We start from the raw sequence: 26,026 nt of genomic DNA on the forward strand, positions 1-26,026 counted from the left end.
AGAGGGTATAGCGGCCCCTTTATACATACCTCCCAACCAGGGCCGTAACTAGGTGTGTGCGGAGGGGACACTGCACATAGCGCTGCAGGGTAGAGGGCGCTGTTGGTGGCACTTGTCATTTATCTGTTTAATTACTTTCACTTGCAGCTGCCCCCCTTTTTGAAGCCCGGCATCTCCTGACCCCCCTGTCTCCTCCCCTGACCCCTTCTGTCGCTAATACCTATACAACATTCATCAACTCAACTTGAGATTTCTTTGTTATTCAGTTACACCGCATGGGCTTACTCTGGGATCAATGTTGTCATGCCCCCTCCCCACAAGGCATGCACCTTATGTCCCTATTGGAAATATGGAGGGGGGGGGGGGGGGGATCCAATTCTCTTTCTGGCACAGGGCACCAAAAACCCTACTGTAGTTACGGCTCTGTTCCCAACTTTTTTCAACTACCAGGAGGGACCCTTCTGCTCGTCGGAGCCGCACCCGTCCATTTTCCGTCACTATGGGGGCGTGGCCAGCGCTCTGTAAGCTGCTTGCATGCCATCACCCCTCCCACCGCAGGACAGTGCTACCTGCGGGTGGGACAGTCCTGCGAAAATCAGGACATTTGGGAGGTATAAAGCCAAGAAGATTAATAATGACATGAAATAAAATAAGTTTGGAGCACCCTACAGGTCTTGCACCACGACTGTATGACAGAAGTGACTGAGAGGAACATAATATGAACCTTTGCCCAGAAGAAATGGGCTGCTTTGTAATTCCCCTCGTGAAGGAAAGATGTCAGTCCATGCATGGTGTGGTTACCATATCTGTTTCCAGTGAAACAAAACTGAAAGTAATATATTGGTGTTTCGTTTGTTAGATGTGGGCAGGAACAGAAGGTGGAACACAGTCTGCTGTAATATACGTTGCTTAATTATTGATACAAGCCAGTAAATGGGTGTGAGGGATTTTCAGATAAATATGGTAGCTTTCAGTTACAAACTTCTGATTTTCTGAGACCTGTTCTGAGATCCAAAGAAGTATTCTGTAGTACAGACTATATTTTCTTAATCCTCCAATTGGGGGACACTGGGAAAACATTGGGTATAGTGGGTTAGGGGAAGGGGGGACAGCAGTCTCCTATATTACCATACAACAGAGGACTCTGTGTGGGCCAGCAGGGTGCGAATGTCATGGTTCGAGCAGTACATCGGGCTCTGAAATTCCAGAGACATACGGTTCTTCGCGGTTGAATTGAATAGCAATGGGCCTTGATTTGTTTCCTCCCTCTCTGAACCTGGAAGATCTGATAACCCATGTGTGGGCAAGGTGTGGACAGTTATTCCTACAGCTCTGTGGGAAACTCCTCTGTGTGTGGATACTTCCATTTGGAGGTTGTCCAAGTCCACCATCATTCCAATCCCTAGTGATGTATCTAACTTAAGGAATGTGTGGAGGGCATCCTTAATCCCATTTTGTTGTGGCTGGAGTCCCCTGAGGCTGAGCATGGTTCCACATCTGTGACTACGGCAGTGGACAAATGGATGGTTGACCTTTCCAATGGCTTGTGTTATAATAGATCATAAACACAGTAGCTTAAGTGGACATGATTTCATCTCTGCAGTTTTGGCACACAGTACCCTGCTGCTGACATTCAGGGATGCCGACACAAAGTCTAGGAAGACGCTGGAATCCCTTCCTTTCTCTTGTTCTGAGCTTGACAAGATCCCTGCTGGTAATGTCCCTAAACCTAGGCCTACCAAGTTTTGGTCTTCCTGTTCCTCAGATGGCATGAGGGGTCAAACCTTTCATGGGCATTTATCTGTCCCTTGCAGGTGTCAGAAGAGAGGAAGGCACGCTTGGATGGCCAATGATCCGGCTGCCAAGAAACATAACCAGCCATTGACATGATGGTAACTGTCCTAGCCACGATCACCTGTTTTGGCAGCCTGTCTGCTTCTCTGCCTTGATCAATGGTTTTGTTCACTACAGACCCCTTAGGAGGGGCATTGTGAGCTAGCAATGTTTCAGAGATCTCCTGTCCCAGATGTTTCTACCCAGCGACCAAGCAGATAACCTGTTTTATGGGAGGTCTTTACGCTCCTCCAGGGCTGTTATTGCAATTCAGGACAGACAACACAGGTTGTGGTTTAACTCCAGACATTTTCTGTTGCAGAAACCAAAGAGGTCTTTGTGTTCCTTTCTGAGGGAAAAGGGCCCTAATTTGCACACCTTAATTAGGTAGTGAGGTGCTACTCTGCTTGAGACTTAGTAAAGTGTACAGAGGGAAAAGGTAGCAGGTGCACTATCTCACACTAGCTCAACCTGTAGTAACCAGAGGCACTTAGCATATTCCTGGCCAGGGCTATGAGCTTACCCACCGCATCAAGGTAGCCTCTCATTTGGTAAGTCCCTAACACTAACTATAGGGGTTCAGGTCCGGGGGGCAGGACACCCCAGAGCCACCCAGCCAGACAACCCCAGGGCATCGCAGGAGTGATAAAAATATAGGGTTAAGAGTCCTTGAACACCCAGCTCGTGGTGGACAAAGTAAAGAAGTGCTAGGTCTGTCAAACCCGTTATGGTGAAGGGAGAGTTCATGATGTCTGTGAACATGAAGAAGCTGTATTTGCTCATTCCCATATAGGAGGCACCACAGAGCCCTCTCCAGTTTGTGATTCAGTGCCAGTTCAGGGCGCTTTCATTTGGCCTGGTGACAGCTCCACAAGTGTCCACACTTATTGATGGCCATGATGGAGGCTCTTGTAAGGTCCAGATGGGGGCTGTCATTCCCTTCTTGCATGACCTTTTCACCAATGCCTGGTCTCTGTCTTTGCTCAAGTCCTATGTGCTGGACACATTGGTGCATTGTCAATTACAAGAGGTCCACATTTACTCCAACACAGCGTATGGTTTTCTCGGCCCTCTAGTTAAGCACTGTGCTTCAGTGGATGTTTCTTCAGGAAGACCAGATACTTTCATTGCAGGGTTTGGTGACGTTGTTAGACTGCAGTCAAAAGTGGTCTCCAGGTTTCCTATTAATCAATATATTATGATTGAGACTTTGGACCATCGTAGGTCTACAGAAATGGGTTCTCTTCCTTTTTTGGATAGATTTCAGCTTTGCGGATCTACGTACAGAGCACAAAGTGATGTCCACAGGAACGGTGCTCAGAACTGTCTATTGCTAGGTTAGCTACTACAAGCACTAGTTCCTGAGAAATGCTGCGACATAGGTGTATGCTTCCTGCTACATCGCAGCACCAGGACTCTGCTGAGGGTGGGGCCTCCACCTGGTTGTCTGTTTATCTGGGGAACATAGCCAGAATCAAGCACTTAATTCCCTCTGAAGATCTGCCAAAAGTCATACATGCATTTACAACTGGTACAAAACGCAGCTGCCGGGCTATTAACCATCCAACCCCCGTTCCTGCCACATAACACCCATCCTCTACCGGCTGCCTGTGAGATGGTGAGTCGTTAAGATGGGTACGCAGATACCACCCGGGGGCTGAGATATTGCTCTGTACGGTTTATCATCTTTGTGCAGCCGCGGCCCCTTCCTGCCCTGCCCGCAGCTGCGGCTGTTCCTCATTTCATCATCATCATACTCTAGCTGGTGTCACACCTGTGTTATGGAAACTGCATCTTGTGTCAGTGACAAGCTGCATTCAGGTCACTAAAGTCTACTGGATCTGCTTTCTGGTGGCTCAAGGCATCTATTGCTCACCAGTGTGAGATGAGGCATCTCTACCTCTCTGAGGCACAAGCTGTAAAACACTAGATGTCACAGGATGGTGTCTGTGTGACTCCGGCCTAACGCTGCTTCTACACCCCCCTGTGTGACACCGGCCTAACTCTGCTTCTACACCCCCCCTGTGTGACACCGGCCTAACGCTGCTTCTACACCCCCCTGTGTGACGCCGGCCTAACGCTGCTTCTACACCCCCCTGTGTGACACCGGCCTAACGCTGCTTCTACACCCCCCTGTGTGACGCCGGCCTAACGCTGCTTCTACACCCCCCTGTGTGACGCCGTCCTAACTCTGCTTCTACACCCCCCTGTGTGACGCCGGCCTAACGCTGCTTCTACACCCCCCTGTGTGACGCCGGCCTAACTCTGCTTCTAAACCCCCCCCTGTGTGACACCGGCCTAACGCTGCTTCTACACCCCCCTGTGTGACGCCGGCCTAACGCTGCTTCTACACCCCCCTGTGTGACGCCGGCCTAACGCTGCTTCTACACCCCCCTGTGTGACGCCGGCCTAACGCTGCTTCTACACCCCCCTGTGTGACGCCGGCCTAACGCTGCTTCTACACCCCCCTGTGTGACGCCGGCCTAACGCTGCTTCTACACCCCCCTGTGTGACGCCGGCCTAACGCTGCTTCTACACCTTCCTGTGTGACGCCGGCCTAACGCTGCTTCTACACCCCCCTGTGTGACGCCGGCCTAACGCTGCTTCTACACCCCCCTGTGTGACGCCTGCCTAACGCTGCTTCTACACCCCTCTGTGTGACGCCGGCCTAACGCTGCTTCTACACTCCCCTGTGTGACGCCGGCCTAACGCTGCTTCTACACTCCCCTGTGTGACGCCGGCCTAACGCTGCTTCTACACCCCCCTGTGTGACGCCGGCCTAACGCTGCTTCTACACCCCCCTGTGTGACGCCGGCCTAACGCTGCTTCTACACCCCCCTGTGTGACGCCGGCCTAACGCTGCTTCTAAACCCCCCTGTGTGACGCCGGCCTAACGCTGCTTCTACACCCCCCTGTGTGACGCCGTCCTAACTCTGCTTCTACACCCCCTTGTGTGACGCCGGCCTAACGCTGCTTCTACACCCCCCTGTGTGACGCCGGCCTAACGCTGCTTCTACACCCCCCTGTGTGACGCCGGCCTAACGCTGCTTCTACACCCCCCTGTGTGACGCCGTCCTAACTCTGCTTCTACACCCCCCTGTGTGACGCCGGCCTAACGCTGCTTCTACACCCCCCTGTGTGACGCCGGCCTAACGCTGCTTCTACACCCCCCCCGTGTTTGACGCCTGCCTAACGCTGCTTCTACACCCCCCCTCTGTGTGACGCCGGCCAAACTCTGCTTCTACACCCCCCTGTGTGACGCCGGCCTAACGCTGCTTCTACACCCCCCTGTGTGATGCCGGCCTAACCCTACACCCCCCCCCTCCCCCCCCCCCTGTGTGACGCCGGCCTAACGCTGCTTCTACACCCCCCCCCCCCCTGTGTGACGCCGGCCTAATGCTGCTTCTACACAAACCCCCGTGTGATGGCGGCCTAATGCTGCTTCTACACACACCCCCGTGTGATGCCGGCCTAACTCTGCTTCTACACCCCCCTGCGTGACTTCGTCCTAACGCTGATTCTCCCCCCCCCCCCCCCCCTGTGTGACGCCGGCCTAACGCTGCTTCTACACCCCCCCCCCCCCTGTGTGACGCCGGCCTAATGCTGCTTCCCCCCCCCCCCCCCCCCCCCTGTGTGACGCCGGCCTAACTCTGCTTCTACACCCCCCTGTGTGACGCCGGCCTAACTCTGCTTCTACACCCCCCTGTGTGACGCCGGCCTAACTCTGCTTCTACACCCCCCTGTGTGACGCCGGTCTAACGCTGCTCCTACACCCCCCCCCCCACCCCCCCCCGTGTGACGCCGACCCCCTGTGTTGTGTGAGTAATGCATGCATACGGACAGGTGCATACAGGTACAGATACGGAAGGCTCTTGCTTTCTATACACATGGTTCTAGTTTTACATTTGGCCTAGGTCGCTCCCCGTCTCGTCCCTTAATCAGATTGGCCATTTTGCATCCCCAGTGCCAGCATAGAATAGTTTGTGCAGGTGTAAATGTTCCACGTTCCCTGTATGCTACCTCTGTGTATGTGGCGCCTGCGCAGATGACGGGGAATAAAAACCTAGATCCGTTTAATCTGTGACTAGTCATTGTCTACAGATAGCAACGGACATCGGATCCATGCACTAAATGTAGTCCGGGTGATCTAGCCTGCGGCAGTGTACATTGCACGCTGGTCTGCGCAGGCTGGAGCCTGAGGCACTGTCTCCCCATTGTGTACAATGCTCCTGGCTGCTGTGTGCGGTCTGTAGCTAGTGAGCGCTTTGTTTGGGATGCAGACTCGGTAGGTAACCAGCTGATCAGTCACCTGCTGCTGTGCCTGTAGTCAGGTGTGCCGTGCGTAAGCTTCTGTACACCTGTGCAGCTTTGTTATAAGGAACAGGATAGAAACCGTGAGATCGACAACAGCTACTGGCTTAGAGGTTTAGGCTTTAACAACAGGTGTATTTGCACTGCGGGTATTAATGCAGAAGAAATACAAACGTTTCCATACCTGGTGCTGTCAAACTTTGCCTCCGCTTTACGGGAAATGTAGACACATGGCTCATGTTGGGCTGTAGCACGGCCAGGGACAGCCAGACTTTAATTTCAGGCCACGTAGCTGCCATGCATGGGCGAACTATGCACATCTTAGCCGAGACACATACACAGAGTATATATTGGGGTCGATTCAATTCAGCGACAGTTGAATAGCGCCGGGAATTAGCTCCCGGCGCTATTCAATACAGCGCCAAGTGACCCTCAATTGTCGGGAATTCTTCTCTCACCCCCGGGGGATGAGAGAAGAAATCCGACAAAAGTGGTGCTGCGCTGCCGGCGCGAGGCTGATCCTGTCAGGAATCAGCATCGCGGCGGGGAGTTAAGTCGGAGAACGACCGTTCTCCCGACAATTCAACCTAAGTCGGCGAGAACGGACCTTCGCCGACTTAACTTGAGCTAAATTGAATAGCGACGGGAGCTAATTCCCGGCGCTATTCAGCTGTCGCTGAATTGAATCAACCCCATTGCCTACTGTACTTATCTAACATCACCAGGTGTGGATCCTGATAATCGAGACAGCGGGCCAGGTAAATACTACGCCGAGGATGGGGAGGGGTGTTAGGTGTAGGCGACCCCCGGGGGACTTAGGGTGCGTGGGGGGGGGGGGGGGGTGAAGTTAGGTCTAGGGTGCGTTCTCACACACTGCATTACAGGCATAACGTTACTATGTGTACTGTACGTAGTCCATGTATGACAGGGGTGGGGATCCTTTGGCCCCCCCAGCTGTTGCTGAACTACACATACCAGCATGCCTTGCTACAGTTTTGCTATTTGGCCATGCTAAAACTGTTGCAGGGCATGCTGGGATGTGTAGTTCAACAACAGCTGGAGGGCCACAGGTTCCCATCCCTGATGTATGATCTAGTGCCTCCTATCCTCCTGCCTTTGTTAGAGTTTTTGCTAGGATTAATTAGGCCATTCGGGAACATTTTGCCCTCCCTGGTGCATCTCCTTGCTGAGAATACAAGTGACTGGAACTGGACGCAAGCTGCCGGTAACACTGGGGTAACGCTGTGCTCTGTGTGTCTCTGCTAGGTGCTGTGAAGCTGTGCAGCCTGTCCTGCGGTAATCAGCACATCTGGGCCTGCGACACCAGCGGAGTCGTTTACTTCCGAGTGGGGACTCAGCCGCTCAATCCCAGCATGATGCTGCCTGCGTGGATCATGATTGAGCCCCCCATACAGGTAATGGAAGGGACCTCGCTGCCATCAAACCGCTCTATTTTATCGGGTGCAGTTACATTTTAATAAAGGAGAAGGACATTTACCATAGGCGCTAACAGTAATATACTGCAAATCTGTGTGTGTAGCAAATAAAATGCCGGGGGGAGGGGGGTTGTTAAATTATCATCATCAAAACATTTAAGCTTGCAGCCCACATCAAGGGACCCCAATATTCTACAAGTACCTAGCCTAGCATATATCCTCATTACACCATTACATTGCTGTTATATGTACCCCCCTCCCATTATACAGGGCTGGCTTGTGCACACAACTAAACAGCGCCCCCAGTGGGAATTTGATATGAAATGAATGTGTAACTTTGCCAAGAGAACTGTTGAGACCGGCCCCTCTCGCATGTGGTAGTTGTGCCAGTGTATTGTCAGCGAGGAAGATAAAAGTCATAAAATGTCACATTTGTAAAGAATCCAGAATGTGTAGTGCTGTGTGTGCCCAGTGTGTAATATGTGGCAGTAGTGTGCATTCCACATCTACCGATACATCACCACACTTCCTGCGCCTCAGGGCTCCGGCTACACAGAACAATCATCCTGAGTGTTATCATCCCAGCTGGATCCGTGTTATCACCTAGTATGGCGTTGTCACAGTGTGATGCTGCAATGAGAAACTGGATCTTTTTATTGTGTGTACATTGTATTATAAGGCTGCTCCGTTACAGTCTATGAAATTACTGCATGTCAGGGCGCTCTGTCCTGTATGCCGCTCTGTCTGGGGCGCTCTGTCCTGTATGCCGCTCTGTCTGGGGCGCTCTTGTCCTGTATGCCGCTCTGTCTGGGGTGCTCTTGTCCTGTATGCCGCTCTGTCTGGGGCGCTCTGTCCTGTATGCCGCTCTGTCTGGGGCGCTCTTGTCCTGTATGCCGCTCTGTCTGGGGAGCTCTGTCCTGTATGCTGCTCTGTCCTGTATGCCGCTCTGTCTGGGGAGCTCTGTCCTGTATGCCGCTCTGTCTGGGGAGCTCTGTCCTGTATGCTGTTCTGTCCTGTATGCCGCTCTGTCTGGGGAGCTCTGTCCTGTATGCTGCTCTGTCCTGTATGCCGCTCTGTCTGGGGAGCTCTGTCCTGTATGCCGCTCTGTCTGGGGAGCTCTGTCCTGTATGCCGCTCTGTCTGGGGAGCTCTGTCCTGTATGCCGCTCTGTCTGGGGAGCTCTGTCCTGTATGCCGCTCTGTCTGGGGAGCTCTGTCCTGTATGCCGCACTGTCTGGGGAGCTCTGTCCTGTATGCTGCTCTGTCCTGTATGCCGCTCTGTCTGGGGAGCTCTGTCCTGTATGCCGCACTGTCTGGGGAGCTCTGTCCTGTATGCTGCTCTGTCCTGTATGCCGCTCTGTCTGGGGAGCTCTGTCCTGTATGCCGCTCTGTCTGGGGCGCTCTGTCCTGCATGCCGCTCTGTCTGGGGCGCTCTGTCCTGCATGCCGCTCTGTCTGGGCCACTCTGTCCTGTATGCCGCACTGTCTGGGGAGAACTGTTGCCTAGTCCATGAACTCACCTCTTTGTCTGTTATTACCCAGTCTTTTTACAGTGCATCCGGAAAAGTATTCACAGCGCTTCACTTTTTCCACATTTTGTTATGTTACAGCCTTATTCCAAAATGAAATAGTTTTTTTTCTTCTAAAAATTCTACACACAATACCCCATAATGACAATCATTTTTTGTGATTTTTGCTAATTTATTAAAAATAAAAACTAACAAATCACATAAGTGTTCACAGCCATGAAGCTCAAAATTGAGCTCAGGTGCATCCTGTTTCCACTGATCATCCTTGAGATGTTCTTACGCCTTAATTGGAGTACACCTGTGGTAAATTCAGTTGATTGGACATGATTTGGAAAACACACACTTGTCTATATAAGATCCCACACTTGACAGTGCATGTCTCAGCACAAACCAAGCATGAAGTCAAAGGAATTGTCTGTAGACCTCCGAGACAGGATTGTCTCGAGGCACAAATCTGGGGAAGGGTACAGAAAAATATCTGCTACGTTGAAGGTCCCAATGAGCACAGTGGCCTCCATCATCTGTAAATGGAAGAAGTTCGGAACCACCAGGACACCTAGAGATTGCCGTCCATCTAAACTGAGCGATCGGGGGAGAAGGGCCCTAGACAGGGAGGTGACCAAGAACCCGATAGTCACTCTCTCAGAGCTACAGAATTCCTCTGTGGAGAGAGCAGAACCTTCCAGAAGGACAACCATCTCTACAGCAATCCACCAATCAGGCCTATATGGTAGAGTGGCCAGACGGAAGCCACTCCTTAGTAAAATGCACATGGCAGCCTGCCTGGAGTTTGCCAAAATGCACCTGAAGGACTCTCAGACCATGAGAAACAAAATTCTCTGGTCTGATGAGACAAAGATTGAACTCTTTGGCGTGAATGCCAGGCGTCATGTTTGGAGGAAACCAGGCACCGCTCATCACCAGGCCAATACCATCCCTACAGTGAAGCATGGTGGTGGCAGCGACATGCTGTGGGGATGTTTTTTAGCGGCAGGAACTGGGAGACCAGTCAGGATAGAGGGAAAGATGAATGCAGCAATGTACAGAGACATCCTGGATGAAAACCTGCTCCAGAGCGCTCTTGACCTCAGACTGGGGTGATGGTTCATCTTTCAGCAGGACAACGACCCTAAGCACACAGCCTAGATATCAAAGGAGTGGCTTCAGGACAACTCTGTGAATGTCCTTGAGTGGCCCAGCCAGAGCCCAGACTTGAATCCGATTGAATATCTCTGGAGAGATCTGAAAATGGCTGTGCACCAACGCTTCCTATCCAACCTGATGGAGCTTGAGAGGTGCTGCAAAGAGGAATGGGCGAAACTGCCCAAAGATAGGTGTGTCAAGCTTGTGACATCATATTCAGAAAGACTTGAGGCTGTAATTGCTGCCAAAGATGCGTCAACAAAGTATTGAGCAAAGGCTGTGAATACTTATGTACATGTGATTTCTTAGTTTTTATTTTTTAATAAATTTGCAAAAATCACCCAAAAAAAACTTTTCACATTGTCATTATAGGGTATTGTGTGTGGAATTTCGAGGGAAAAAATGAATTCCATTTTAGAATAAGGCTGTAACATAACAAAAAAATGTGAAAAAAGTGAAGCGCTGTGAATACTTTCCGATTGCACTGTATATTTCTGTTTTGTTCCCGATTGTAAAGCACAAGTAATATAAATAATTACTTTCCACTGTGGTTGGCAGAGAGCTCCAATGGGCAGGCACAGCGTGGCAGTGCAGTGGGTGCTTGTGTTTGAGAGCCAGTCACGTGCATTGAATGAAAGTGCTGGCAGGAGTCCTGTGTCATTTACTGCCAGAGAGTTTTCCATGAGGATAAGAAACATGTGGTCAGATTGTTTCACTCTGGTAGAAGCTGCTCAGTGTAGGATCCTGCTCTGCATGTGCAGCACTAGAGAGGTGTAATCACTGACACGGTGTGCGGCCGGTGACGCTCTCTGGTAGGAGCTGCTCAGTGTAGGATCCTGCTCTGCATGTGCAGCACTAGAGAGGTGTAATCACTGACACGGTGTGCGGCCGGTGACGCTCTCTGGTAGGAGCTGCTCAGTGTAGGATCCTGCTCTGCATGTGCAGCACTAGAGAGGTGTAATCACTGACACGGTGTGCGGCCGGTGACACTCTCTGGTAGGAGCTGCTCAGTGTAGGATCCTGCTCTGCATGTGCAGCACTAGAGAGGTGTAATCACTGACGCGGTGTGCGGCCGGTGACACTCTCTGGTAGGAGCTGCTCAGTGTAGGACCCTGCTCTGCATGTGCAGCACTAGAGAGGTGTAATCACTGACACGGTGTGCGGCCGGTGACACTCTCTGGTAGGAGCTGCTCAGTGAAGGATCCTGCTCTGCATGTGCAGCACTAGAGAGGTGTAATCACTGACACGGTGTGCGGCCGGTGACACTCTCTGGTAGGAGCTGCTCAGTGTAGGATCCTGCTCTGCATGTGCAGCACTAGAGAGGTGTAATCACTGACACGGTGTGCGGCCGGTGACACTCTCTGGTAGGAGCTGCTCAGTGTAGGATCCTGCTCTGCATGTGCAGCACTAGAGAGGTGTAATCACTGACACGGTGTGCGGCCGGTGACACTCTCTGGTAGGAGCTGCTCAGTGTAGGATCCTGCTCTGCATGTGCAGCACTAGAGGTGTAATCACTGACACGGTGTGCGGCCGGTGACGCTCTCTGGTAGGAGCTGCTCAGTGTAGGATCCTGCTCTGCATGTGCAGCACTAGAGGTGTAATCACTGACACGGTGTGCGGCCGGTGACGCTCTCTGGTAGGAGCTGCTCAGTGTAGGATCCTGCTCTGCATGTGCAGCACTAGAGGTGTAATCACTGACACGGTGTGCGGCCGGTGACGCTCTCTGGTAGGAGCTGCTCAGTGTAGGATCCTGCTCTGCATGTGCAGCACTAGAGAGGTGTAATCACTGACACGGTGTGCGGCCGGTGACACTCTCTGGTAGGAGCTGCTCAGTGTAGGATCCTGCTCTGCGTGTACAGCACTAGAGGCCGGTGACACTAGCTCTGCATTTTGCACGTTTGCAGAGGAAGGCACATGTGGCGGTGATGAATGGATGCAGAAGCCGTGTGTGCATTTATCAGTACATTGCTGAGCTGATAGAATCCAGACCTCTATGAGACAATCTTAATCCCCGGAGAATCCACACAAATGTGCCAACATACTTTCCACATGACCTCCTGCATCACACCTGGTTGTGATCTAATTTGGGAATCCAGCAGTGTCTGCAACACAGCAATGAGAACTGATTGTACAAACACCACCGATTGCTGCTAACCAGTACAGCCTCTGATAGTCTCAGCAGCAAAGACAGCATCATATATCAGGGTATCCACCATGGGGCCTGGACAGAAGTAACAGGAGCGAGTATAAGGGGCCTGGACAGAAGTAACAAGAGGGAGTATTAGGGGCCTGGTCAGAAGTTACAGGAGGGAGTATTAGGGGCCTGGTCAGAAGTTACAGGAGGGAGTATTAGGGGCCTGGTCAGAAGTAACAGGAGCGAGTATTAGGGGCCTGGACAGAAGTAACAGGAGCGAGTATTAGGGGCCCGGACAGAAGTAACAGGAGGGAGTATTAGGGGCCTGGTCAGAAGTTACAGGAGGGAGTATTAGGGGCCTGGTCAGAAGTTACAGGAGGGAGTATTAGGGGCCTGTTCAGAAGTTACAGGAGGGAGTATTAGGGGCCTGGTCAGAAGTTACAGGAGGGAGTATTAGGGGTTCTGGCCAGAAGTTACAGGAGGGAGTATTATTGGTCCTGACCAGAAGTTACAGGAGGGAGTATTAGAGGTCCTGACCAGAATTTACAGGAGGGAGTATTAGAGGTCCTGGCCAGAAGTTACAGGAGGGAGTATTAGGGGTCTTGACCAGAGGTTACAGGAGAGAGTATTAGGGGTCCTGGCCAGAAGTAACAGGATGGAGTATTATTGGTCCTGACCAGAAGTTACAGGAGGGAGTATTATGGGTCCTGGGCAGAAGTTACATGAGGTAGTATTAGGGGTCCTGGGTAGGAGGGGGTATCGGTGGCCTGAGCAGAAGTTACATGAGGTAGTATTAGGGGTCCTGGGTAGGAGGGGGTATCGGTGGCCTGAGCAGAAGTTACATGAGGTAGTATTAGGGGTCCTGGGTAGGAGGGGGTATCGGTGGCCTGAGCAGAAGTTACATGAGGTAGTATTAGGGGTCCTGGGTAGGAGGGGGTATCGGTGGCCTGAGCAGAAGTTACATGAGGTAGTATTAGGGGTCCTGGGTAGGAGGGGGTATCGGTGGCCTGAGCAGAAGTTACATGAGGTAGTATTAGGGGTCCTGGGTAGGAGGGGGTATCGGTGGCCTGAGCAGAAGTTACATGAGGTAGTATTAGGGGTCCTGGGTAGGAGGGGGTATCAGTGGCCTGAGCAGAAGTTGCATGAGGTAGTGTTAGGGGTCCTGGGTAGGAGGGGGTATCAGTGGCCTGAGCAGAAGTTGCATGAGGTAGTGTTAGGGGTCCTGGGTAGGAGGGGGTATCCGTGGCCTGAGCAGAAGTTACATGAGGTAGTGTTAGGGGTCCTGGGTAGGAGGGGGTATCCGTGGCCTGAGCAGAAGTTACATGAGGTAGTGTTAGGGGTCCTGGGTAGGAGGGGGTATCGGTGGCCTGAGCAGAAGTTACATGAGGTAGTATTAGGGGTCCTGGGTAGGAGGGGGTATCGGTGGCCTGAGCAGAAGTTGCATGAGGTAGTGTTAGGGGTCCTGGGTAGGAGGGGGTATCAGTGGCCTGAGCAAAAGTGACATGAGGTAGTATTAGGGGTCCTGGGTAGGAGGGGGTATCAGTGGCCTGAGCAGAAGTTGCATGAGGTAGTGTTAGGGGTCCTGGGTAGGAGGGGGTATCCGTGGCCTGAGCAGAAGTTACATGAGGTAGTGTTAGGGGTCCTGGGTAGGAGGGGGTATCGGTGGCCTGAGCAGAAGTTACATGAGGTAGTGTTAGGGGTCCTGGGTAGGAGGGGGTATCGGTGGCCTGAGCAGAAGTTGCATGAGGTAGTGTTAGGGGTCCTGGGTAGGAGGGGGTATCAGTGGCCTGAGCAAAAGTGACATGAGGTAGTATTAGGGGTCCTGGGTAGGAGGGGGTATCAGTGGCCTGAGCAGAAGTGACATGAGGTAGTATTAGGGGTCCTGGGTAGGAGGGGCTATCGGTGGCCTGAGCAGAAGTTACACGAGGTAGTATTAGGGGTCCTGGGTAGGAGGGGCTATCGGTGGCCTGAGCAGAAGTTACACGAGGTAGTATTAGGGGTCCTGGGTAGGAGGGGGTATCGGTGGCCTGAGCAGAAGTTACATGAGGTAGTGTTAGGGGTCCTGGGTAGGAGGGGGTATCGGTGGCCTGAGCAGAAGTTACATGAGGTAGTGTTAGGGGTCCTGGGTAGGAGGGGGTATCCGTGGCCTGAGCAGAAGTTACATGAGGTAGTGTTAGGGGTCCTGGGTAGGAGGGGGTATCCGTGGCCTGAGCAGAAGTTACATGAGGTAGTGTTAGGGGTCCTGGGCAGGAGGGGGTATCCGTGGCCTGAGCAGAAGTTACATAAGGTAGTATTAGGGGTCCTGGGTAGGAGGGGGTATCGGTGGCCTGAGCAGAAGTTACATGAGGTAGTGTTAGGGGTCCTGGGTAGGAGGGGGTATCCGTGGCCTGAGCAGAAGTTACATGAGGTAGTGTTAGGGGTCCTGGGTAGGAGGGGGTATCCGTGGCCTGAGCAGAAGTTACATGAGGTAGTGTTAGGGGTCCTGGGCAGGAGGGGGTATCCGTGGCCTGAGCAGAAGTTACATGAGGTAGTATTAGGGGTCCTGGGTAGGAGGGGGTATCGGTGGCCTGAGCAGAAGTTACATGAGGTAGTATTAGGGGTCCTGGGTAGGAGGGGGTATCGGTGGCCTGAGCAGAAGTGACATGAGGTAGTATTAGGGGTCCTGGGTAGGAGGGGGTATCGGTGGCCTGAGCAGAAGTTACATGAGGTAGTATTAGGGGTCCTGGGTAGGAGGGGGTATCGGTGGCCTGAGCAGAAGTTACATGAGGTAGTATTAGGGGTCCTGGGTAGGAGGGGGTATCAGTGGCCTGAGCAGAAGTTACATGAGGTAGTATTAGGGGTCCTGGGTAGGAGGGGGTATCGGTGGCCTGAGCAGAAGTTACATGAGGTAGTATTAGGGGTCCTGGGTAGGAGGGGGTATCGGTGGCCTGAGCAGAAGTTACATGAGGTAGTATTAGGGGTCCTGGGTAGGAGGGGGTATCGGTGGCCTGAGCAGAAGTTACATGAGGTAGTATTAGGGGTCCTGGGTAGGAGGGGGTATCGGTGGCCTGAGCAGAAGTTACATGAGGTAGTATTAGGGGTCCTGGGTAGGAGGGGGTATCTGTGGCCTGAGCAGAAGTTACATGAGGTAGTGTTAGGGGTCCTGGGTAGGAGGGGGTATCAGTGGCCTGAGCAGAAGTTACATGAGGTAGTGTTAGGGGTCCTGGGTAGGAGGGGGTATCGGTGGCCTGAGCAGAAGTTGCATGAGGTAGTGTTAGGGGTCCTGGGTAGGAGGGGGTATCCGTGGCCTGAGCAGAAGTGACATGAGGTAGTATTAGGGGTCCTGGGTAGGAGGGGGTATCGGTGGCCTGAGCAGAAGTTGCATGAGGTAGTGTTAGGGGTCCTGGGTAGGAGGGGGTATCCGTGGCCTGAGCAGAAGTGACATGAGGTAGTATTAGGGGTCCTGGGTAGGAGGGGGTATCAGTGGCCTGACAGAAGTTACATGAGGTAGTATTAGGGGTCCTGGGTAGGAGGGGGTATCAGTGGCCTGAGCAGAAGTTACATGAGGTAGTATTAGGGGTCCTGGGTAGGAGGGGGTATCAGTGGCCTGACAGAAGTTACATGAGGTAGTATTAGGGGTCCTGGGTAGGAGGGGGTATCAGTGGCCTGAGCAGAAGTTGCATGAGGTAGTATTAGGGGTCCTGGGTAGGAGGGGGTATCAGTGGCCTGACAGAAGTTACATGTGGTAGTATTAGGGGTCCTGGGTAGGAGGGGGTATCGGTGGCCTGAGCAGAAGTTACATGATGTAGTATTAGGGGTCCTGGGTAGGAGGGGGTATCGGTGGCCTGAGCAGAAGTTACATGAGGTAGTATTAGGGGTCCTGGGTAGGAGGGGGTATCAGTGGCCTGAGCAGAAGTGACATGAGGTAGTATTAGGGGTCCTGGGTAGGAGGGGGTATCAGTGGCCTGAGCAGAAGTGACATGAGGTAGTATTAGGGGTCCTGGGCAGGAGGGAGTATTAGGGTCCTGGCCGTGTTTCCTCCTCTCCCATTGCTGTTGGGAAGTGAATATGAAGGTAACCTGAGAACATCCTGATGTAGAAGACCCTCAGATTGTATCCGGTCTTATTTAGCTCCTGGAAACCATTGATAATTGTATGATTGTATATAACTGAGATAACAGAGCGTGCAGACATGAGAATATATGTGCTGTAGCTGACTAGTGAGGTGGATTCCTGGAGTCTGGCGTCTCTCCGCAGCGAGGAAATACCGCTTATACGTCACAGCTTCCTGACTTGTGTTGCTGGACACCACGTTTGGATAGAAGCTTTGTGTATACTTGTCACACCTCAGAAGCCCCTGGCTAGTGATATTGTCTCACCATCTAATGTTGCCATAGTGACAGAAAACTAACCCGGGGACGTGCAAAAAGGGTGTAATTTATTATATTTGTCTGTTTCCTTTAAGGCAGTGACTCCAGACTGTTAATGTTTTGTAACAATGCGCAGTGACGCAGGCAGCCGTGGCAACCATACCTTTGTTTTATTCCGTTCTAGTACTGTGAGTGTTATTAGTGTGTGATTATTATTATTATTATTATTATTATACATTGCTGCTGATCAGGTGTTATTAGTGTGTGATTACTATTATACATTGGGGCTGATCAGGTGTTAGAATGTGCTTATTACTATTATACATTGGGGCTGATCAGGTGTTATTAGTGTGTGCTTATTATACATTGGCGCTGATCAGGTGTTAGAATGTGCTTATTACTATTATACATTGACGCTGATCAGGTGTTAGTATGTGCTTAATATACATTGGCGCTGATCATGTGTTATTAGTATGTGCTGAGTATTATTCTACATCAGTGCTGATCAGGTGTTAGTATGTGCTTATTATACATTGGCGCTGATCAGGTGTTATTAGTATGTGATGATTATATATTGGCGATGATCAGGTGCTGTTAGTATGATTATTATTATACATTGGTGCTGATCAGGTGTTATTAGTATGTGCTTATTATACATTGGCGCTGATCAGGTGTTATTAGTATGTGCTTATTATTATTATTATTATTATATATTGTCGCTGATCAGGTGTTATTAGTATGTGATTATTATTATTATTATTATGATTATTATTATGATTTTTATGATTATTCATCAGTGCTGGTCAGGTGTTATTAGTATGTGATTATTATTATTTATTATTATTATTATTATTATACATCAGTGCTGGTTAGGTGTTATTAGTATGTGATTATTATATATTGGCGCTGATCAGGTGTTATTAGTATGATTATTATTATTTTATTTTTTATTGTCGCTAAGGTGTTATTAGTATGATTTTGTTGTTATTATATATTGGCGCTGATCAGGTGTTATTAGGTTGTTGTTGATGATGATAATATAATAATATATTGGTGCTAATTAGGTGTCATTAGTATGTTGTTGATAATAATATTATTATTATTATTATTATTATATATTGGTGCTAATCAGGTAGTAGTATGTGATGATGATTATTATTTATTGGTGCTGATCAGGTGTTATTAGTGTGTGGTGATTATTATTATTATATATTGGTGCTGATCAGGTGTTGTTAGTGTGTGGTGATTATTATTATTATTATTATTATTATTATTATTATATATTGGTGCTGATCAGGTGTTATTAGTGTGTGTGATTATTATTATTATTATTATATATTGGTGCTGATCAGGTGTTAGTGTGTGGTGATTATTATTATTATTATTATTATTATTATTATTATTATTATTATATATTGGTGCTGATCAGGTGTTATTAGTGTGTGTGATTATTATTATTATTATTATTATTATTATTATATATTGGTGCTGATCAGGTGTTGTTAGTGTGTGGTGATTATTATTATTATTATTATTATTATTATTATTATTATTATTATTATATATTGGTGCTGATCAGGTGTTAGTGTGTGGTGATTATTATTATTATTATTATTATTATTATATATTGGTGCTGATCAGGTGTTATTAGTGTGTGTGATTATTATTATATATTGGTGCTGATCAGGTGTTGTTAGTGTGTGGTTATTATTATTATTATTATTATTATTATTATTATTATTATTATTATATATTGGTGCTGATCAGGTGTTGTTAGTGTGTGTATTATTATTATTATTATTATTATTATTATTATTATTATTATATATTGGTGCTGATCAGGTGTTAGTGTGTGATTCTTTTTATAATATATTGGTGCTGATCAGGTGTTATTAGTGTGTGATGATTATTATTATTATTATTATTATTATCATTATTATTATTATATATTGGTGCTGATCAGGTGTTAGTGTGTGGTGATTATTATTATTAAGATTATTATTATTATTATTATTATTATTATTATTATTATATATTGGTGCTGATCAGGTGTTATTAGTGTGTTGTTGTTGTTGTTGTTGTTGTTGTTGTTGTTGTTGTTGTTGTTGTTGTTGTTGTTGTTGTTGTTGTTGTTGTTGTTGTTGTTGTTGTTGTTGTTGTTGTTGTTGTTGTTGTTGTTGTTGTTGTTGTTGTTGTTGTTGTTGTTGTTGTTGTTGTTGTTGTTGTTGTTGTTGTTATTATTATTATTATTATTATTTCTGATCAGGTGTTATTAGTATGTGATTATTATATATTGGTGCTGATCAGGTGTTATTAGTATGTGATTATTATTATATATTGGTGCTGATCAGGTGTTATTAGTATGTGATTATTATTATATATTGGTGCTGATCAGGTGTTATTAGTATGTGATTATTATATATTGGTGCTGATCAGGTGTTATTAGTATGTGCTCATTATACATTGGCGCTGATCAGGTGTTATTAGTATGTGCTTATTATTATTATATATTGTCGCTGATCAGGTGTTATTAGTATGTGATTATTATTATTATGATTATTATTATTATTATTATGATTATTATGATTATTATTCATCAGTGCTGGTCAGGTGTTATTAGTATGTGATTATTATTATTATTATTATTATTATTATTATTATTACTATTATACATCAGTGCTGGTTAGGTGTTATTAGTATGTGATTATTATATATTGGCGCTGATCAGGTGTTATTAGTATGATTATTATTATTTTATTTTTTATTGGCGCTAAGGTGTTATTAGTATGATGTTGTTGTTATATATTGGCGCTGATCAGGTGTTATTAGGTTGTTGTTGATGATAATATAATAATATATTGGTGCTAATTAGGTGTCATTAGTATGTTGTTGATAATAATATTATTATTATTATTATTATTATTATTATTATTATATATTGGTGCTAATCAGGTAGTAGTATGTGATGATTATTATTTATTGGTGCTGATCAGGTGTTATTAGTGTGTGGTGGTGATTATTATTATTATATATTGGTGCTGATCAGGTGTTAGTGTGTGGTGATGATTATTATTATTATTATATATTGGTGCTGATCAGGTGTTGTTAGTGTGTGATGATTATTATTATTATTATTATTATTATATATTGGTGCTGATCAGGTGTTGTTAGTGTGTGATTATTATTATTATTATTATTATTATTATTATTATTATTATTATAATATATTGGTGCTGATCAGGTGTTATTAGTGTGGTGGTGATTATTATTATTATATATTGGTGCTGATCAGGTGTTGTTAGTGTGTGATTATTATTATTATTTATTATTATTATTATTATTATTATTATTATTATTATTATTATTATATATTGGTGCTGATCAGGTGTTAGTGTGTGATTATTATTATTTATTATTATTATTATTATTATATATTGGTGCTGATCAGGTGTTAGTGTGTGATTCTTATTATAATATATTGGTGCTGATCAGGTGTTATTAGTGTGTGATTATTATTATTATTATTATTATTATTATATATTGGTGCTGATCAGGTGTTATTAGTATGTGATTATTATATATTGGTGCTGATCAGGTGTTTAGTGTGTGATTATTATATATTGGTGCTGACCAGGTGTTATTAGTGTGTGATTATTATATTGGTGCTGATCAGGTGTTATTAGTGTGTTGTTTATTTTTATTATTATTATTATTATTATTATTATTATATATTGGTGCTGATCAGGTGTTGTTAATTTATTATTATTTATATATTGGTGCTGATCAGGTGTTATTAGTGTGTGGTGATTATTATTATTATTATTATTATTATTATTATTATTATTATGGTGCTGATCAGGTGTTATTAGTGTGTGATGATTATTATTATATATTGGTGCTGGTCAGGTGTTATTAGTGTGTGATTATATATTGGCGCTGATCAGGAGTTATTAGTATGTGATTATTATTTATATATTGGCGCTGATCAGGTGTTATTAGTATGTGATTATTATATATTGGTGCTGATCAGGTGTTATTAGTATGTGATTATTATATATTGGTGCTGATCAGGTGTTAGTATGTGATTATTATATATTGGTGCTGATCAGGTGTTATTAGTATGTGATTATTATTATATATTGGTGCTGATCAGGTGTTATTAATGTATTAATAATAATAATATTATTATTATTATTATTATTATTATTATATATTGGTGCTGATCAGGTGTTATTAGTATGTGATTATTATTATATATTGGTACTGATCAGGTGTTATTAATGTATTAATAATAATAATAATAATAATAATAATATTATTATTATTATTATTATTATTATTATTATTATTATTATTATTATTATAATATATTGGTGCTGATCAGGTGTTATTAGTGTGTGGTGATTATTATTATTATAATATATTGGTGCTGATCAGGTGTTATTAGTGTGTGATTATTATTATATATTGGTGCTGATCAGGTGTTATTAGTGTGTGATTATTATTATATATTGGTGCTGATCAGGTGTTATTAGTATGTGATTATTATTATATATTGGTGCTGATCAGGTGTTATGCACCTGAATGTACCCATGAGACTTCTGTTTATCATGTTCTGACATTATGAAAGCACAGTGGTTAGTTGTTCTCTGATATTCAGTACATAGTTATTAGTGCTGTGTTATCTATATGTGACCCTATCACAGCAGCCCGGCTCAGTTACACACCCCATACAGTGCACTGCAGCTATTGCTGATATCCCGTTCTGCGCCCTCATTTTCTTCCTTTACAATGTGTCCTTTGGTGACTGACGGCGCCCTGTTCAGTAAACGTCATATAACATGGGGATATTTTTATATTTATTTTGCAGCCTGTAGGGATCAACCTGATTAATGTATATTCTAGTCCAAGTGACAGCATGCTGTGGACGCTGGACAACAAGTGCAATGTTTATGTAAGAGTCGGCATTACAGAGGAGATGCCTGTAGGGACGGACTGGGAACACGTGCCGGGTAAGTGATCTATTCAGCCTCCCAGCGGCCACTTATCCCGCGTCCTGTAAAATAGGTCTCTCAAAATGTCTATTAAGTATTACAGATTATACAGTTTCTGTTTTCTGACACCTGAGGACCCTTAAGAAACTAACATTTACTTGTCGACAGGACAGGACGGGGGCAGAAACAAAAGGTTAGGTTCCGTCGTAGGCAGTGGGGAGGACATGATGGTGAAGAAAGGAAAAACGTGTGGGGGGAGAGGGCCCTGCTTGTGAGAGCTTACGTTCTAAAGGGGTGGGGGCTGACAGACAGGGGTGACACAGATGGGGTAGACAGAGACAGCGGAACAGAGGGTTAGGATGAGATTTGGCTGGGTTTGGTGAAGAAATGGGTCTTGAGCCCGTTTTGAAGTTCTGTGGAGAGGTGGAGAGTCTGAGGGGGAGAGGTAGAGAATTCCAGAGAAAGGGAGCAGCACGTGAGAAATCTTGGAGGCAGGAGTGTGAGGAAGTAAGAAGACAGGAGAGTTGGCGTACATTTGTGGAGTGAAGAGGACGGGTGGGAGTGTGAAGGGAGATAAGGTCAGACATGTAATTGGGAGAGGAGTGGGTGAGGAAGGGAGTGTGAGAAGCTTGAATTGGGTTCTGAAGGGGAAGGGAGCAGGTGTAGGTCTTGTAGGACATGGGAGGCAGAAGTAGGACTTTTGGAGAGGAAGATGAGTCGGGCAGCAGGATTGAGAACAGACTGGAGTGGAGAGAGGTGGGAGTCAGGGAGGCCCTGATAGGAGGAGGTTGCAATCTGGGGATGACCAGTGAGTGGATGAGGGTCTTCGTTACCTCCATGGTGATGAAGGGTCTGATCCTGGAGATGTTTCTGAGATTTGATGTTTGTGATCCATAGGCTTGCAGGCGTGTCAGCTGGTAGTGAGCGTGAGAACGGTGTGGGCACTGTGCCCAAATGGAGACATAGCCCGACGGTACGGGATCACAGAGAGAAACGCAGCTGGCGACTACTGGAAGAAAATCCCTGGAAACATGTCATGGCTGACAGGTAGGCTTGATTCCCGTGTGCCCAGGGCGTAGGACTGTCCGGGGGGAGCTGTTGCTATATTTCTCCATGTTAACATCTGATGAGGCAGGTAATATGGCTGCCCCCATTGATAGAGAATGTTTTGCGGGGTTTGCACACGATACACTATATTAATATCTATTGTTCTGACTCAAACAGAAATACCGGTCACCAATAAGTATAATATATTAGTAATATTATATTACATTGATACTTTCTATTCCCCTAAGAGCTCATCGGCCTGCAGACTGTATGACAATGGCTGGTACACGGCCTAATGCAGCTTTTACTGAACACATTGGGCAGCACGGATGGTGTAATGGTTAGCATTACTGCCTCTCAGCACTGAGGTCATGGGTTCAATTCCCACCATGGCCCTAACTGTGTGGAGTTTGTATATGCTCCCTGTGCTTGGGTGGGTTTCCTCCGGGTACTCCGGTTTCCTCCCACAATCCAGAAATCTATTGGTAGGTTAATTGAATCCCAACAAAATTAACCCTAGCGTGAATGTGTCTGTGTGTACATGTGATAGGGAATATAGAGTGTAAGCTCCACTGGGGCAGGGACTGATGTGACTGGTGAAATATTCTCTGTATAGCGCTGCGGAATATGTGTGCGCTATATAAATCACTGGTAATAAATATTTCCAGGCATTCTGGGGTTTTTCCGACAACCTTTATATCCTGTGGGCAGTCGCCTGTGTGTAGAATTGCTTCCGTTGCATGAGACAAGTTATTTTGTATCCTAGAGCAATGGGAGTAATTTGGGTTTTATAGGAAGTTGGTGAATGACCCCACAGGGAGGTACAGTGATGTCACATTGTACAGTGATGTCACAGTGCAGTTATAGTACAAGTTGAAGGAGGGTGCTGGTTTTCATAAGTAGATCGTTCCTTGAGTTCTGTACTGCAACCAGTTTGCGGCGTTATTTAGCGCAGTCCTGTGTAATAAGTGGAGTGACGAGCGACCGTGGGGTAGTGCTTGTTACAAGAGCGATTCCTACTCTCTTTTCTCATACTGACCAATAGTCTTTCCTTTTGCAGTGACTGCGCAGGATGAGCTCTGGGGTGTCAGCAGCGCCGGGTCCCTTCTCCAGCGTCTTACAAAGACCTACAGCCACCACCCAACCATTCCAAATAATGACAGCCATCTGGCGCACTCGGACTTCGAAGATGAATGGGAGGTGATCTGAAGTAGCACCCCGAAAACGGTCTGCTAAATCTGTGCGCTTGTCCATACGCTGCTAAACACCTGTGTGTCCCGTGTTACTAGTCCCTGTCATATACAAAGCACTTTGCGTGGTCCAGAGTATTTCCACGTTGCCGTGTCTGTGCCCTTGTAACGGAACCACACGTTGTAATGTGTATATACTCTAGATGTTCTTACACAATACAGCTCACGCGTCTTAGTATCTCTCTAATACTGTAATATTCATAGTGGGACGGGGCACAGATTGCTGCTGGGATCTTTCCCCTCATTACCCGCGAAGGGGGTGTGGTCTCCTGTAACGGTTCATGTGCGAGTACGGTTTATATGGCAGCGGGGGAAGACGTTACAAGTACTGGTGCAAATTTAGTTGTACAAAGAATATTCCGCAACCCATTGTTGTCACAAGTGTTCCCCATTGCGACTAGACACTGAAGAAATAGGCTTGTGTCTGACAATAAACTATTTCACCAGAAGTTGTCACATAGCCTCTTCTGAGCCGTTGTGGTAGCACTTTACATAATCTGTATTCTGCGCTTGTTGTGTACAGTCACTGAAATGCAGCCTTGGCGAGATGGTATCGTAATCCCAGCGATCGGGATCCGGGCGGTCTGAATTCCGAAAGCCGCATCCCAACATTCAGGATCCCGGAAAGTATTTTAACCGTAGCCCTAACTCACCCTTCCTGCAACCTATCCCTAATCCACCCCTCCCGCACCCCTACTAACTGTCCCCCCCCTAGTGCCTAACCCTAAACTACACCCTAACCCCACTACGTACCGTGGGGATTCTGACTGCATTGCAGCCGTGGAATGTAAGTGTATTCCAGCACTTTGTGACGGTGATACCATAGCGATCGCTATCAGCAATTTATAGCCATGCATTTAGCTTTTACAGTTCTGCTGTTGTGCCAGGTGGTTTACACTGTAACACAATACAAAGCCGCCACTATATACAGGTCGCATCCAGATTGTATCCGCAGCTAGCGAACGGGGTCAGGAGGAGCGGCCGTATATTGTTTACAGTGACGTTAAAATGATTTAATTTCTTTTTTTTATCTTGCAATTAATATTGGCAGATTTTCAATATAAAGGTGGGGTTTATAGTGGATACAGATAAGCTAATTTATTACCCAAATCCAGTGTGTCCGCTTTATTCGTGTAGGCCGTTTCTGTTAACAGTATTTTATTATTGTTGTCTAAATAAAATCATTAACTTAGTTTACATTGTGTTATTCCTTTGTGCATATTTCTCCTGTAGCAGTTACTTACTACACACTAATGGGACGATTTATCATTAAATATCTGCGGCATAGTTCACTAAAACACCCGTTTTTTGGGGGGTTGCCCGCAAATATTAAATATCACCCCAATATATGAAAGAGTGACCACAGCCCCTATCTGCTGCAGTTTCTCCATTTTTCGAAAGCTGGTTTCCACCGGGGATTGCAAAGCTGTTGCATTTACCGAGCTCCGGAACGTGAAGCGCTCATGAGTTTGGCCCCTGCAGCAAAAGACGTCTCTATGGGCAAAGTTACCCGGCAGAGGGTTCCTCTGGGATAGCCGCCACCGCTCTGTAACCCGCACAGGAGTCCTGAGAGAGGAGTGAAGACACCGCTGATACGATCGTTTCCCTCCAGGCACATGGCAGGGATGGTCTTCTTTCAGAGTCCCTGTACCTGTGGGTGAACAGCGATACATTCGGGCGGTATTATAACATTTAGGTGGCAGTATTGCTCCCAGATCACACTGACAAAGTGATTATAGATTAATGTCCGGGGTCACAGCACGGATACGTGCCTGTGCTATTAGCGATGTTTTTTCATTTCAATTCATGTATTATACTCGTCTGGTTCTATTTTGAAGATTGTATATGAGGCTCTTCCCTCACTGGGACTTATTACATGTGAATAGAGTATTGCCGTCCCTCTCTCACCTGAGTACGCACCTATACAATCGCTGGTGGCTGGTGATGATTGTATAGATGTGTATGCAGGACTATCAGTGGAGCATTAATCCGCAAATGCCTTA

General features: G+C 46.8%; 1 protein-coding gene across 1 annotated transcript in view; it reads left to right on the top strand.

Annotated features, from left to right (window-relative positions):
* Positions 1–25,220, top strand: part of TECPR2 (tectonin beta-propeller repeat containing 2) — a 69,512-nt gene extending 44,292 nt beyond the window's left edge. Inside the window, 4 exon segments of the mRNA XM_063946603.1 lie at positions 7,411–7,559; positions 21,603–21,744; positions 22,624–22,773; positions 23,834–25,220. Of these exon segments, the coding sequence (XP_063802673.1) occupies positions 7,411–7,559; positions 21,603–21,744; positions 22,624–22,773; positions 23,834–23,982 (590 nt within the window). The 3' untranslated portion in view covers positions 23,983–25,220.
* The last annotated feature ends 806 nt before the right edge of the window (positions 25,221–26,026 follow it).

Source organism: Pseudophryne corroboree, chromosome 12 (assembly GCF_028390025.1).
Source record: "Pseudophryne corroboree isolate aPseCor3 chromosome 12, aPseCor3.hap2, whole genome shotgun sequence".
Classification (NCBI taxonomy): Eukaryota; Metazoa; Chordata; class Amphibia; order Anura; family Myobatrachidae; genus Pseudophryne; species Pseudophryne corroboree.